The 13,653-nt window shown below is 49.4% G+C and overlaps 1 protein-coding gene across 20 annotated transcripts in view; it reads right to left on the bottom strand.

The window, feature by feature from the left end:
- Positions 1-314: 314 nt before the first annotated feature.
- LOC107317826 (class II histocompatibility antigen, B-L beta chain-like) overlaps positions 315-13,653 on the bottom strand; it is a 23,337-nt gene continuing 9,998 nt past the window's right edge. For 8 of the 20 annotated variants that reach the window (XM_085525144.1, XM_085525145.1, XM_085525148.1 and 5 more), the window contains 5 exons: positions 13,070-13,141; positions 12,618-12,710; positions 12,374-12,484; positions 11,919-12,066; positions 10,632-11,630 (listed from right to left, as the gene is read on the bottom strand). In XM_085525144.1, the coding sequence (XP_085381270.1) occupies positions 11,513-11,630; positions 11,919-12,066; positions 12,374-12,484; positions 12,618-12,710; positions 13,070-13,073 (474 nt within the window). In that variant the 5' untranslated portion in view covers positions 13,074-13,141 and the 3' untranslated portion in view covers positions 10,632-11,512. Of the gene's footprint in view, positions 537-1,496; positions 2,923-3,079; positions 3,960-4,048; positions 4,160-4,236; positions 4,516-4,619; positions 4,890-5,098; positions 5,415-5,513; positions 5,591-10,631; positions 11,631-11,918; positions 12,067-12,373; positions 12,485-12,617; positions 12,711-13,067; positions 13,142-13,653 lie in introns of those variants that run through there. The other 12 variants (XM_032446486.2, XM_032446484.2, XR_014937845.1 and 9 more) reach the window with 12 other exon arrangements.

Below are 13,653 nucleotides of genomic sequence, written 5' to 3'. Positions count from 1 at the left end.
AATAGAGGGTTAGGTGAAGGAAATGCATGAGCTGATGCATTGGTCAGTGCTGTAGTACAGCCCCCTGTTAAAAGGCGTGACATTCCCACGAGATGTTTCACCAGAATGATCGAGCGCTTTGGCGGCAATTCATCCTCACACAGGCAGGGGTTGTGGGGATAATTAAGGCATGTGGTCAATGTAGTCATCACGATCCCAGGATTGGTATCAGGATAAAACCACGGGGGCTAAAGGCTTTAGAAGTATGGCAGACAGATGTCACACCTGTACCATCTTTTGGTTGCCTGAAGTATGTGCATGTCTCTATAGACACATATTCAGGGCTTCTGTGGGCCATTGCTCTTTCTGGAGAAAGAGGGCTGCACGTGTGCAAACATCTCACAGCATGCTTTGCTGTAATGGGGGTGCCACAACAAATAAAGACCGATAACAGTCCTGGGTACACTCCAGTTCCTTATATCATGGGGGGTGGAGCATGTTACAGGGATACCCCACTCTCCACCTGGGAAAGCTATCATAGAAGAGCCCATCAACTCCTGTAGGGGCAGACAGAGAAATATCTGGAAATACAGGACTCACGGGAGAAACTCATTATTATTATTATTATTATTATCATCATCATCATCATCATCATCACCACTCAATTTCCTGAGTATTCAGGACAACAGCGCAGATTCTGGTATCGTTATTATTCATGGGACAGGGTTATGCCTGTGTTTCCATCAATCATGGGCCACAGTGGGTCCCAGCGTGATGGACAAAAGCACATCCCTGGCACCATGCTGGTCCTGTTGGGCCTCCTGATAGGAGTGTCAGCGATTCATAGGATTGACCCTTGGGCCAATCTCTGGGTAATTTGGGCTGATGTGAATAATATGCTGGAATTCTGTTCAGCCATGGCATCAGCCACTGATCTGTTCTGGACATGTTTAATTGGCATACTTTTTCTTAATTCAGATGTGCTTCTAATACGTGGAAGTAGAGTTTGGCAGGGAATTTCGGCTAATGTGGAAGGAGGTCCTTGCTATTTAGGGAAGTTAACCAGTGATCACAGTGAATCAATTTATAAGTCAGTTAGTTACCTTAAGAAGTGCATGAGGAAAATTAAAGGAATATTAGTCCTATAGACCAGTGGTTGACTTCAATGTTTATAGACATTCCGGCTTGAATCAGAGGCATAATCAAGGAGAGTTTGCATATGCTGTTGATTCTGTTATTGATAATTGTTGTTTGTTGTATTGTGATCAATATTGTGGGTTGCTCAAAAAGAAAAAGGGGGACCTGTGGAGATGTTTTTTGATGGAATGGGGCCACATGATTTGATGCAGCTGGAGCTGAGCAACACAGTATACCAAGAGGCTACTTGAACTGACCCATATGATGGTTAATGAGGAAGTCTGGCAACAGCCAGTCTGAACTGGATGCCTAGGGGAGTAATCAGGTCTCAGCTGTGTTTGATTAGCACAGTAAGAATGTACACCTTGTTGTAGGGAATGTGGGTTTTTTATTTTCTTTTATTTTGCATAATAAAGCTGGAAGATGGTTATCGCTATATTAGTGCCAGTCCATTATTCTGTCCACCTAGTTGTAGGCACTTTGAGAGCATCTCCCCATCCATTCACCCTGACTGTCATTGCTGGCAGCAACACAGTCCACTGATGTACAAGGATAAGGAGAACAGTAAAATGTCTCTTGGAGATTTACTAAAAATGACCTGCAAGCAGAAGAGGTCACCCTATCTGCAAGTTTTCACAGGACTGGCTAATCCCTTCATCCTTGTGTTAGACCTCAGAGAAGCCACATGGAAGAGACAAGCCTTGGAAGTTAAGCTTCGTTTGCTTAGCTCCTCATACACCTGATCATTGCATCCCTTGTGTGGCAAATGGCCTTTTTGTGGGGTGGAAAAGGGGAAAAGGGAAGGAGGAGTATAAAGTAGTTGAGTTGTCCTGGAGCTTTTGTTTTCATTGTGCCCTGGCCCTACTTTCTCCAAATAAAAGACAAAGTGTGGTAGAAGGACAGGGAAAGGTGCAAGAAGGTCTGACTCCAGGTCCCTGCATGCTTCCGGGGGAAGGCTGTTTGGCACACAGCCCCATCTCCCTTCCTAACGCAGACTTACACAGGAGGGTATGCAGGGAGGGCTCTGTCACTCAGCCAGTTCAACCAGCAGTTGTATCCACCCAGAAGATATGTTTGCCCTCTGCGTAGTACACAAGATCTTCACAGCCCGGAGCTGGTGCAGCCTCACAGACAGAGCTCAACAGAGAATGAGCAGCTCTCCAGGTCTCCATCTGCATGGTTGTTATGCGTTTTGTTTGTTTGTTTGTTTGTCTTGGTATCAATCAAAAGTTGGAGGCACGGTGTGCTGACAAAGCATTTGGATCTGCTCCACATGGAGTTGGGCGCACTGGAGCACACTGAAAAACATTTCTATAGCAATGCACACAGTATGAGGTGTAAGCAGGAAGAGCTAGAAGCTTCTAGCTTGGTCCTGGAGCTACAACATCATTAGCATAAGCAAGGTGTGGTGGGAAGGTTTCTGTGATATGTGTGCTGTGTGTACAGGATGGCTCTCCAGGACAGATAGGCAAGGCAAGCGAGATAGTATGGTGTTGCTGTTGGTAATGGTGGGCTGAAATGCATGGCACTTGCTGTTCCTAATGATGTGGCTGAGAGCCCTCAAGTAAGGTTTAAGGGGCAAGGCAATAAAGTGAGAGTCTACTGCAGGCCACCCAGCCTGAATTATCCCAATTAATCATTCCTAGGAAGAGTAAGAGAACAGTGAGGTGGATTGTGATCTGGCTGACTGGCAGAGCTCAGAGGGTTGGGATTATTGCTTCAGAGTCTGCTTGAAGGCCTGTAACTAGCAGTGTTTCCCAGGGGGTGATTCTGGGTCCAATCTTGTTCAACATCTTCATCAGTGACCTGAATGAAGGGATAGAGTGCACACTCAGCAAGTACAACACTGGGAGGAGTGGCTGACATACCAGAAGTCTGTGCTGCCATTCAACAAGATATGAACCGACAGTTCATATCTGACAGTTTGGCAGACAAGAACATGATGAATTTCAACAGAAGCAAGTATGAAAAATTGCCTTCATCTATCCATACAGGTTAGCATTGACCTACTGGAAAGGAGCTTCCCAGCATGCTTGGGAGCAAGGGGCAGGGAACAGCAGAGCCAAGTGGCGGCATTTGTCTGCAGACAGCATGGCTTTGCAGGACTCCTTCTGACATTTGGTCCCCACTGTGGCCCCATCCCACTGCCAAGCTCCATGGATTCTTGAGTCACCAAGCAGTATCCGAGCTGGAACCAGGACACTGTGACAGGAACACTTATCATGAGGTGTCACAGCCAAAACATAACGCAACCATGAGGTGACTGTGGGTGAGAATGGGGTGTCAAACAGGTGTCCATAGGATGACCATGGAATATTCTTGGTGAGGCCATGGGTGGACTATGCTGAGAAATGGTGGCACCACTGGATGACCATGAGGTTAGTAGGAAAAACACACGGAAAAATAGCTTGAGAATGAAGTGATCAGAAGGGGAAAGTTTGGCCATCGTAGAGTAACCATTGGAAATAGTGTGGGTCATGTGGGGCAAAGATGGTGTTGTGATGGGGTGACAAAGAGATGACCACTAGGCGATCACAGTGGGAACACGGAGGTATCATTGGGTGATCACAGTAAAGAAGCAGAACTGTGGAGTCAACATCTTCGTGATAGGCTTGGCAGTGGCAGCAGGGAACATGGTAATAACCCAAAGGGAAACTCAAGCTCTGGGTTGGGGAGTGCAGGGCATGCTGGTGGAACAGCAGTGTGGGGCAGCTAGCTCAGTACCCCTGTATGGAAAGGAATTGAAATGAGGACCACAGTGGGCTTGGGGTTCCTCCTAGTACAGTAATGTCACTGGGAGGATGAGACATTACCTGGCGTGGTTGGATCACATTGCCCTGAAACTGAGCCAGACAAGATCAGCATGTTCACAGCTCACTGCCACCATCACCACCACCCCTCTCCCCGCACCACCACCACCACCACTGCTCACCTTTCTTACTGTGCAGGAAGAGGAAGAGACCAAGCACCAGGCAGATGAGCCCCAGCACAATGCCCCCGACACCCATCAGCAGCTTGCTCCTGCCCTCATCCACCAGGGGCTCTGCAGGGACAGGAAGGGGGACTCAGGTTATGAAGGTCAAGCTCCCCCCACATCTGGACAGGGGCTGGGGGCCTTACCCCAGAGCTGGGTGATGGGCAGCCACAGGCTGGCGTGCTCCACCTGGCACACATAGCTGTCCCCATGTCTTGGGCTGGTCTCCAGCACCACCAGCACCTGGTAGGTCCAGTCCCCATTCTGGATCACATCTGTGGACACCACACTCTCTGTCTCCTCCTGCCCGTTCTGGAACCACTTCACCTCAATCTCAGGCGGGTAGAAGCCTGTCACATAGCAAGCCAGCCGGTCGGTTTGGGGAAGGGAGCCCGACTGCAGTGCAGAGATCCTCACTTTGGGCTCTGCCGGGGGAGAGAGAGGAGAGTGTTGGGGACAGGCTGTGAGAGCACTGCATGTGCTCAACAGTGCTGCACCTATAACAAGCTCTGGGGACGCATGAACTCGCCTCTCTTCTTCAACATCAAAGGGGCCACTATCTCGTAGTTGTAGTTGCAGAGCATTTCCACCGCAGCCCTGTTCTTCTCCAGCACGTCCTGCTGGCTGTTGAAGAATTTAGCAGAAGACTCTCCCAGGACTGCATCGGCCACAAAGAGACCAACATCGCTGTCAAAGTGCACGTACTGCTGCCGGTTGTAGACGTGCCTGACCAGAAACCTCACCCGTTCGGTGCCATTGAGGAAGTGGCACTCAATTGTAGCACTCCACTGGAAAAATGCTGCGGGGAGAGGGCACTGTCAGGGAGCCCAGATGCCCCTCGAAAGACCCAAAAGCCCCGTCCCATCCTCTCTCCGTCCCGGCCCCCCCACGCTCACCACAGCAGCGGTGCCGTTGGCGCCGGCGTCCTGAGCGTCGGAGCTCCGAGCGCTGCGCACGGGGCTGACACCGGGAGGGACCACCCCGCAGCATCCCCACACCGTGACTCACCCGAGGGCCGCGTGCTAGCGGCCAGCCGTGCTCTCAGCGCCACCAGTGCCACCAGCACGGCCCCAGCCACCAGGACTCGGCCGCTCCCCATGGCTGCGGTCGGAGGATGAAGGGCGCCGGCAGCCCGCGCCGCTGCTCTGGAGCAGTGAGTGCCTGGGCCGGGCGGCATCAGCCGTTTCCAGGCAGATCTCCATTGAGGGTACTTCGATCAGCCCTGGCACGACAGCGCTATCCTGTGTTGGCATCCGTGTGTCTGTCTTCTCCGAGGAATGCTCAGTGCTGCTGCTCTGCCTGGGAACAGCCGTGTCACTCGCAGGGCTCCACCCACTGGCTGAGCCCCACGGATGGCCCCACGGTCCCTCCATGGCATTGCCGTGGTCATCCAGTGGTCACCCCGTGGTTTCACCATACTCACGCCACAGTCACTTCTTCATCATCCCATTCTCACACTATGTTCTCCTCATATCTCTCCTGTCATCTCCACATGGTCACCTGAAAGAAATGCCACTGTCTGCCCATTGTCTTCTCAGTGTCACCCACTATTTGCTCCAGTGCCCTCTTGCTCACACCACTCTCCCCTGACTGATCCACAGTTCCCACAGTCCATTCATAGTGAACTCATGATCATCCAGTGCTCTCACCATGCTCATCTTTTTTGCCACCCCATGTCTGCTCCAGCACTCAAGGGCAGCTGCCCATTAAGGAGATGTGGAGGGCAGCATTGGGATGCAGACAGCATTTCATTTCATTTCATTTCATTTCATTTCATTTCATTTCATTTCATTTCATTTCATTATTTCATTCAATTTCTCCACCCCCTTCTGTACTTCATGGTGGCCAAGTATAAGAGGGAGCCCTGTGAGGCAGCGCTCTCACTATAGACCAGTGATACCACCCAGCCCTCCTGCTCACTGCTCCCCATCATTTTTCTGTGGGACACTCAGTTGCTTCCTGTACCACTCCCCAGGCTCTTCCCATCCTTTCCAGTCTGTGGTCACTCTATGGTCATACATGTATCATTGCATGGTTAATTCATGGCCACACAGTATTCTGCCCATGGTCTCTTCATGGTCACCCCATAGTTCACAGTATCACAGTCTCGTGCAGGTTGGAAGGGACCTTGGAGATCATCGAGTCCAGCCCCCGGGATTCGAGCCTCTGTGCTGCAGAGCGACGCTTCTACCACTTGCACCACAGGGGGATTCAAACACCCGGGCCCCAGTGTTGCAACGCAGCATTCCTACCACTGCACCACCGGTTCCTTCATTGTAACTTCATGGTCACCCAACAGTCGCACTGGTGTCACTTGGGAGTATCCCAAGATACTCCCATAATCACCTCTTTGTCACCCCATTCTTACCCCATTTTCCCTCATCTTGAGATCCCACTGTAAACACTTCACATTCTCCCATGGTCCCTTTTGGTCATCAGCAGTTGCCCTCATGGACCTCCCAGACCTCCTAGCACCGTTGCACAGGGCCACAAACACTGCAGTGAAACAGGTCAGCAGTGGGGCCAGGCTGTCTCCAAGCACCTTTCCTCTGACCAAGCACCCCAAGGACAGGTCCCACAGAAGGGGATGTGTGGGTCAGGATGGGGATGTGGGGCTATGAGGGCACATGGGATGCTGCCCTCTCATTGCAGCAGGCTCCTCTGGCTATGGGCACCATTCATCTGCGTGACCTTGACACTGAGAACGGTGCCTGTGATGATGCCAACCATGGCCATGGCCAGGCCCAAGGTACACACCAGAGTGTCAGTGCTTTTGGAGGTGAGCAGGAGCAGCTGGGTCTTTGAAGTGCAATAAGGGATCACAAGGTGACCACTGAGTTATAACATGGGGGGAGATGGGGTTTGATTGACTGACAAAGAGGAGATTATGGGATGGGTAGTTGTGGAGAGACCCTTAAGTCCCCCAGTCTTCCCTTCACAGTGACCTCACTAGTGTGGGCAAAGCCAAAAGCGACAGGATTCTTCATCTCTGACACTGTGGTGGTGAGCACTCACATGAGGGCCAGATGCAGTGCCCATACAGGGAAATGCCCGGACATGGCTGCATACACCCAGACATGCCTGCACATAACTTCAGTAAAGACAAGGATGGACTGGCCACTCAAACTTTCCTCCAAGAATGGGGTGTTAAACATATTACAGGCACTGCTCAGTCTCCCACTGGACAAACTATCATTGAGCACACTCATCAAACATTGAAATCCATTCTTACTAAACAAAAAAGGGGGAATATGGGAGGCACACCACAACAAAAATTATGTAAGGCTTTGCTTGTGCTGAATTTTTTGAATTGTGATCGTGCATATACAGCTAATGTGGATTGTCATTTTGAGGCTTCCCTAATGCTAAAGGAACAGCCTATGGTTAATGCTTGGAATATGGCCACAGGACTTTGGGACAGTCCCCTACCACTGATAACTTGGGGTCGTGGATATGCTCGTATTTCCACAGGGACTGGCCCTACGTGGTTTCCAGCATGATATGTTTGGTCTCATTTGAAGGCAGAAAATAGCATCCAGCCTTTATAATAACTGTGATTGTGTGCCTCTTACTTAGTGGTACTGCTTTGTAATTTGTTGTGTTATAGATAATATTAGTAATGGTTTGACATAGTGTGTGATTTTCTGTGTTACCAATGTAGTCTCAAGAATTAGAGTTTTAGGCATTATCCAGGTTGTTGTGAGCTTCTTCTATTTTAGTAATAGATCAAATGTGTATTCAACAGGACTTGATGTAATCAGTGCTAGAATCTATGGGAATAGCTTTTTTAATGTATTAGTACTGCTTGGTTATGATGTTATCAGCCTATTAATTAGCTTTTCTTAATTTGCAAAGACAAAACCTGGAAAGGAATCCCAGGCAAAGGGATGACCCTGTATCATAGAATGAATACCTCTCTTACATCCAACTAATTGGGATTTTTAAAATATGACTATGCATCACTTGAGACAAAAGTGCATGCAAATAGAACTAAATTTGATAGTTTATTTCATTTTCCAAGCGGGTGTTCCACTTGGGCTCTGTATCACGCACTGGCCACACGGATATGGTGCACAACTGGAAGAAATCCTTCAGACCCTGAATGCAGGAGAGAATCTGTGGTGAGTGAGAGAGGAAAGGTGCCCTTTGAAGCAGGGGACGCCCTGTTGGCACTACCTGTCGCATCCACCACCAACACGGTTTGCTGTTTCTCAAGGGTCAGTAAGTAATAATGCCCCTAGTGATACTCTAGTACATTTGTTCCTCTAAAACTGGTTCTATTTGATGTGCTACCTCATAAAATTGTGTGATCATTAATCAATTATTAGCTCAAAAGCATGGTTATGAGCATCCTAAAAGCATTTGCTGCACAAATTTTAGTGGTCATTAAAAATCAATATATCAGAGTATATGAAAGTTGAAGACTTTTCCTAACTAGTTACAGAATAACACAATGGGACCCTCAGGGATTTATTTCCAGGTTGCAGAAACTTAGGTTGCAGAGCAAACATGTCTGTTCTTTTTAGTAGTCTTAACAGTAATGTTGTTATGCTGTGTTTGACTTGTCTCTTTTTTCACTTTTAGAGCATTGTTAATCGAGGTCTTGATTGAGTTATAGTGGTTATGTTATTAATATAAGTAGTGTTGTTATTCTATAGGTACTAGCTTGGTAATTAATAAAAAGGGGGGAAATGTGGTAATACAAGAAGAATTTTACAGAGCAGCAGCCATGGATCAAGATAAGGACTTCACAGAGCAGCAGCTGCGGAGTAGGATAAACAGTATGAGAAACAAGGACACCTCTAGGATAAGAATGAATGGCTCAAGACTTTGAAGGGGGGTTTTAGGGTTGTTATTGCAGTAGCTTTCCTCCAATTAGGGTGTGTGATTTTTTGGACGCCCTCGTCTGTCTGCTATAAAAGTATGGCTTTTCGTGCAATAAATGGACGCAGCTATATTTAACCAGATTGGTGTGTGGCTGTTTGTCCCAGCACGCTGACCTTTTGCCTTCAGGTCCGACAACACTAAATGTATAGCAGAGGCAATTTCACCTACTCAGACTGTATTAAGTGACAAATCCTTTCTACTGGGAAATCCTCTGAGGTGCCAGTCATGCTGTAGCATACAAGCAGCTCATCTGAGCTTTTTAATGATTTATTAATGGAGTCAATTTGGTAGTTTTAGCACTGGTTATCAGAAAGGCACAGTTAGCAGTGTTGATGGTGCAGTATAACATCATAACACATCCTTGCATTGTACAGCATGTTAGACTAGGTCTTCCTTGACTAGACCTAAGTCTTGTTTTAACAAGCAGATGACTGCAGTGAAAGGAGATTCGTCCTCTGCCCAATACAGACGTTATCATAGGATGCCCTTAAGGTTCTTGATCCCATTTAATGCAATGTCATGTCACTATCTTCCTTCAGGTAATGCCATTAATCAGCATGATGTGATTTGTCACTTCTGTTGATGACACGCAGCTCTGTGACTTTCCAAAGCCTAGCGTTGCATACACTGTTACGCTACTTCAAACACAGTGAATTATAATGAAAAACTGCTTCCACTCGAAGTCAGGTCAAAGAGATGGTCTGTTAACAGGTCAAGGCAATTCAGAACAAACTGCTCTTCTCCAAGCTAAATGACTGACTGAGACAGCACTAACAAAGCAAATGCCAATATGGCCATCACCATACTTGGACAAAATGATGGTACTAGAAGAACTGGAGAATGAAGAGAGTGAGGAAGATATGTACATAGGATTGTACCTTAGAAAAGAATTGCAGAAATCAACAGAGTATAAAGAAGAAAAGGGGGGAATTATGACAGCTGTGCCATGGGGAAGATTCCAAAATGGCACCTGTGCTGCTGGGAGTGGCATTCTGCATAGGATGGAGGGGGCTGGAGGACAGGCCCAACACATCCCTTGTCAAACTGGTACCATTTGCATGCTGTTGCACAGCCATCCCAGCTGTGTCTCCTGACCTTCCTGCCAAACCTCCACTTCAAAGTGGGAACAAGCTGCAAAACCATCAAGGATTGGCCCCATTGTCTCTGCATACCACCAAGCAAGGACCTGCAATGCCCAGGCAAGACAATGTGCCTGGCAGTGCAAAGCCAGCCCATATGTGGGCAGATGGCAAAGAGCCTGTGGCACTGTGCACCGACAGCCCTTGCCTGCCCAGGGCTGCGTGTGGAGGGCGTTCCCCACTGCAGCCCTGCCCGACAGTCAGTAGGGGTGTGCGCCCATGATGGCAGTAATGAACAAACTGCTGCTTCACAAAGATCTTGGCCTGATTAGAAATCTTTGAGTAGTGCTGTTACAGCAGACAGAATGTGATAAGTGCAAGTAGTCTCCTACACTTCACATCCTTGCTACTTCATTCTGGGTGTTGTCGCTGAGCAGCATCTAACACAAATTCTGCCCTGGTCAGCTGGCTGCCTGAGCTTGAGCCCTGATGGCAACACCGTGACGTGAGGTTAGTATTGCTGTTTTCTCCTCGTCAGAATACTCTGCCTTTTGAAGGAAGCAGCTTCTTGGTTATTTTGTTTTGTTGTTGAATTTTATTGAATTAATTTACAATATCTATATTCCATATAGTTATAGATGTTTTGAATATGATCATTTGTGGTGCTGAGAATTTTTGTAGAAAAGCTATACTCAGTTCAGAAGGTGTAATAAGGATGTTAAAGAAAGAAGCCCCTGTTGTGTTGACCAGTGATGATGCTCCCACCCCCTGACCAATGGTGGAGAGGGGCATGAAGAGAGAGGTGGTGCTGGGGGGATCTTGGGGCTGCTGGGCCTGTCATACTTCTCATCGGATGATGCCCTCAAACTGACACCCTGCGGGGGCTGCTCCATCCTTCTGAAGGATGGTGAAGGGAAGTGGGAGGTTGGTGACAGTTTCTGGGGGAGGCAGGGGGCTGCTGGGCCAGTTGGCTTCCCCCAGGCAATGGTCGTCTGTCTGTTGGATGATGTTCCCAGGTCTATACTCTGCTGGGGTCACTTCCATCCCCTGATGGATGGTGGAGGGGAGGGTGAGGGCAGAGATGGTACTGGGGGCTGACAGGCCTCTCAAGCTTCCCTGAGGCAGTGGCTGCCCGCGGGTGACGCTCTGAGGGAGCCACTGTCAACCCCTGAAGGATGGTGGTGGGGGACAGGAGGGTGGTGTTGATGCCATGGTGCTGCTGTTTGGGTGCCAGCCGATGACTGCAAGCTTCCAAACCAGCTGGGTCCCTCCTGTCCCCTGAAAGAGGTGTTGATGCCCAGGGTGGATAGGGGCTGCTGGGCCTGATGTACTTCCCGGGGGCCATGGAGCCTGGGCTGGTGGGCTACGGGGGCTGCAGTGGGGGCAGCCGAGCCCTACATCCATCAGGCCTGGCAGGGGCTGCTCTGGTGGTGCTCTGTGGCTGGTGGGCAGATCGTCACTGCACAGGCACCGGTTGTTCGTGCCCCGTCTTTTCTATCTGGCGCCTCGAGGCAAGCATCCTGTTTGTCCAAGCATGAGCAAGACACAGGAATACAGCATCTTCAGCAAGGCGCCTGCAGAGAGAGAAACGTGCTGAGGGCACAGGAGAACCCCCTGCTCTCCTTCCTCACAGTGCATGATAGAGCCACCCTCAGCTCCCGGCCTGTCTCAGGCCCAGCAGTAAGAACATGCAGCAGGAATGGCGAGGCCAGTTAAATGTCTGACAGCATCAATCTCAGACAGTGTTAGGCAACAACTAACTGGCTTCTCTATGCTGCTTTAACTAGAAATGCCTCCTGGCTCACAGGAGCCCTATAGTAAAGAGGGGGGCAGGGTGGGGGTGGGGGTGAACAAGAACTCACTGGTTTATCTGCCTGCGTTGCCGGATAAGACGATAGCACGAAAACATTGCCATCAGCGTGGTAACGAAGATAGCTACACTGAATCCCAGGCAGTACTTCTCGATAAAATTATCTACTGCGGCATTTGCATGTTCCTCACCATCCGCACCTGGAAAAACAATGTGGATCTGTTTCACCAGCTGCTGCTTTGAGTGACATGGACAAGAACAACCACAGGAAGGATCCCGCTCCGGGCTGCTGTTGTGCCTGGTGGCTCAGGGGAAGCACAGCAAGCTCTGGAATGCGGGGACTGTGCACAGGAGGTACTATGGAGGGTCCTGTTTCCTCTCCTTATCTGCTGAATGTGGTTCTGGTGGCCTAGTTCCCAAAAGGACAAAGTTCCTAAGTCCCTGGGAACTGGCTGCAGTGGGAGGGGAGCAACCTCTAACCAGGAAGCCACTATGAGCGGCCCTTACCTGGAGTGACAGTTGCTGTCTGCATGGCCTCTTTTACTCTCAGGGGGACAGTCAGTGTGCGAACTCTGCCGTTCTGAAATGCAAGCCAGCGCATAGGTGCTCCACCTGTCTCTTTAGAAAGGAGGTAAGAGAGTGGGACTGTAAGTAACTGTTTCTCATCAGGAAGATGGTACAGTTTCTCCACATGTATTTCTAGAAATTCAGCTTCACAAGTCTTTCAGGGAACAGATGGAAATACACCTACCACGTGCTTTGTCCTTCATTATTTTCACTAGCAGAGGGGGCAGTGTCTGCAGATGTTTTCCTGTTTCCAGGGCCTCTTTTTGTTTCTCAGGACCTAAACAGAAAGCATTAAGATAACTTTCAGACAAACAAGGTATTAAACTGAATGGTCTTTTCAGTGAAGCCAGGAACGACAACAGCCACCCCTGGGATGCCTGTGGGGGTCCAGCACAACTAAGGATTTAGCACGGCCTTCCCTGGAGGCACTTCTGCAACCAAAGAATGAGAACTTTTCACCACACACCGCAACTTACATAAACGCATAACGGCATCACTGAATGGGACCAGGGCATTGTGCGAGGGCAGGGCACACACACACAGGTGTGCATTCTCACTCACACCTGCAGACATGCCTGGCTGACATTAGGACTGTGAGCTGGCATCTCTCAAAGGAACTAAAATCTCATGACGTACCCATTCGAATCGCTGGGACTTCTGTCCTGGAGCTCAGCTGGGAAACTGGATGCCATTCAACTCCATGAGGAGCTGTCAACAAACACAGACAGAGCAGCTCCTGTCAGACACCTGTTTAGACTGGAATGACAGCACTGCTCCACAGCACTCTCCTCTCCCTGCCACACAGAAGCATCTGGCAAACAGTTGTTGGGTGCCTGCAGTGGCACCGTGACAGTCCAAAAAGAAACCATGTGTAGAACTGCCTGGAGAATGGAAGGGGGTAGAAGAGGAAGGGCAAGATCTAAAGGCCCTTTCCTTTGGGATTGCCCTGAGGCTCACAGGCTGGATTGTGCTGAGGCTTTGGCAAGGCACTGCTTATAGGCACAGCATCGATGAAAAACATCTCCTGGTGTTGATGCCTGGGGGCAGCTGGGCCTGCCACTCATGTGCCAGGGTGCTGCTGTTTGGGTGCCATGGTATGCTGTGATTTCTCTCTTCCTTAGGGACCTGCAGTGACTGGAAGGGGCTCAGGTGATGACATGGCACCCAGACCTGGGTCAAAAGCTGCAAAGCTGCAGAGAGGCCAGGTGGGCAGTTGGCTG

The sequence above is a fragment of the Coturnix japonica genome, chromosome 29, assembly GCF_054131305.1.
Source record: "Coturnix japonica strain WE chromosome 29, WE-NBRP24, whole genome shotgun sequence".
Taxonomy (NCBI): Eukaryota; Metazoa; Chordata; class Aves; order Galliformes; family Phasianidae; genus Coturnix; species Coturnix japonica.
Note: the sequence above shows the minus strand (reverse complement) of the source record. Positions and strands in the feature narration are given on the sequence as shown.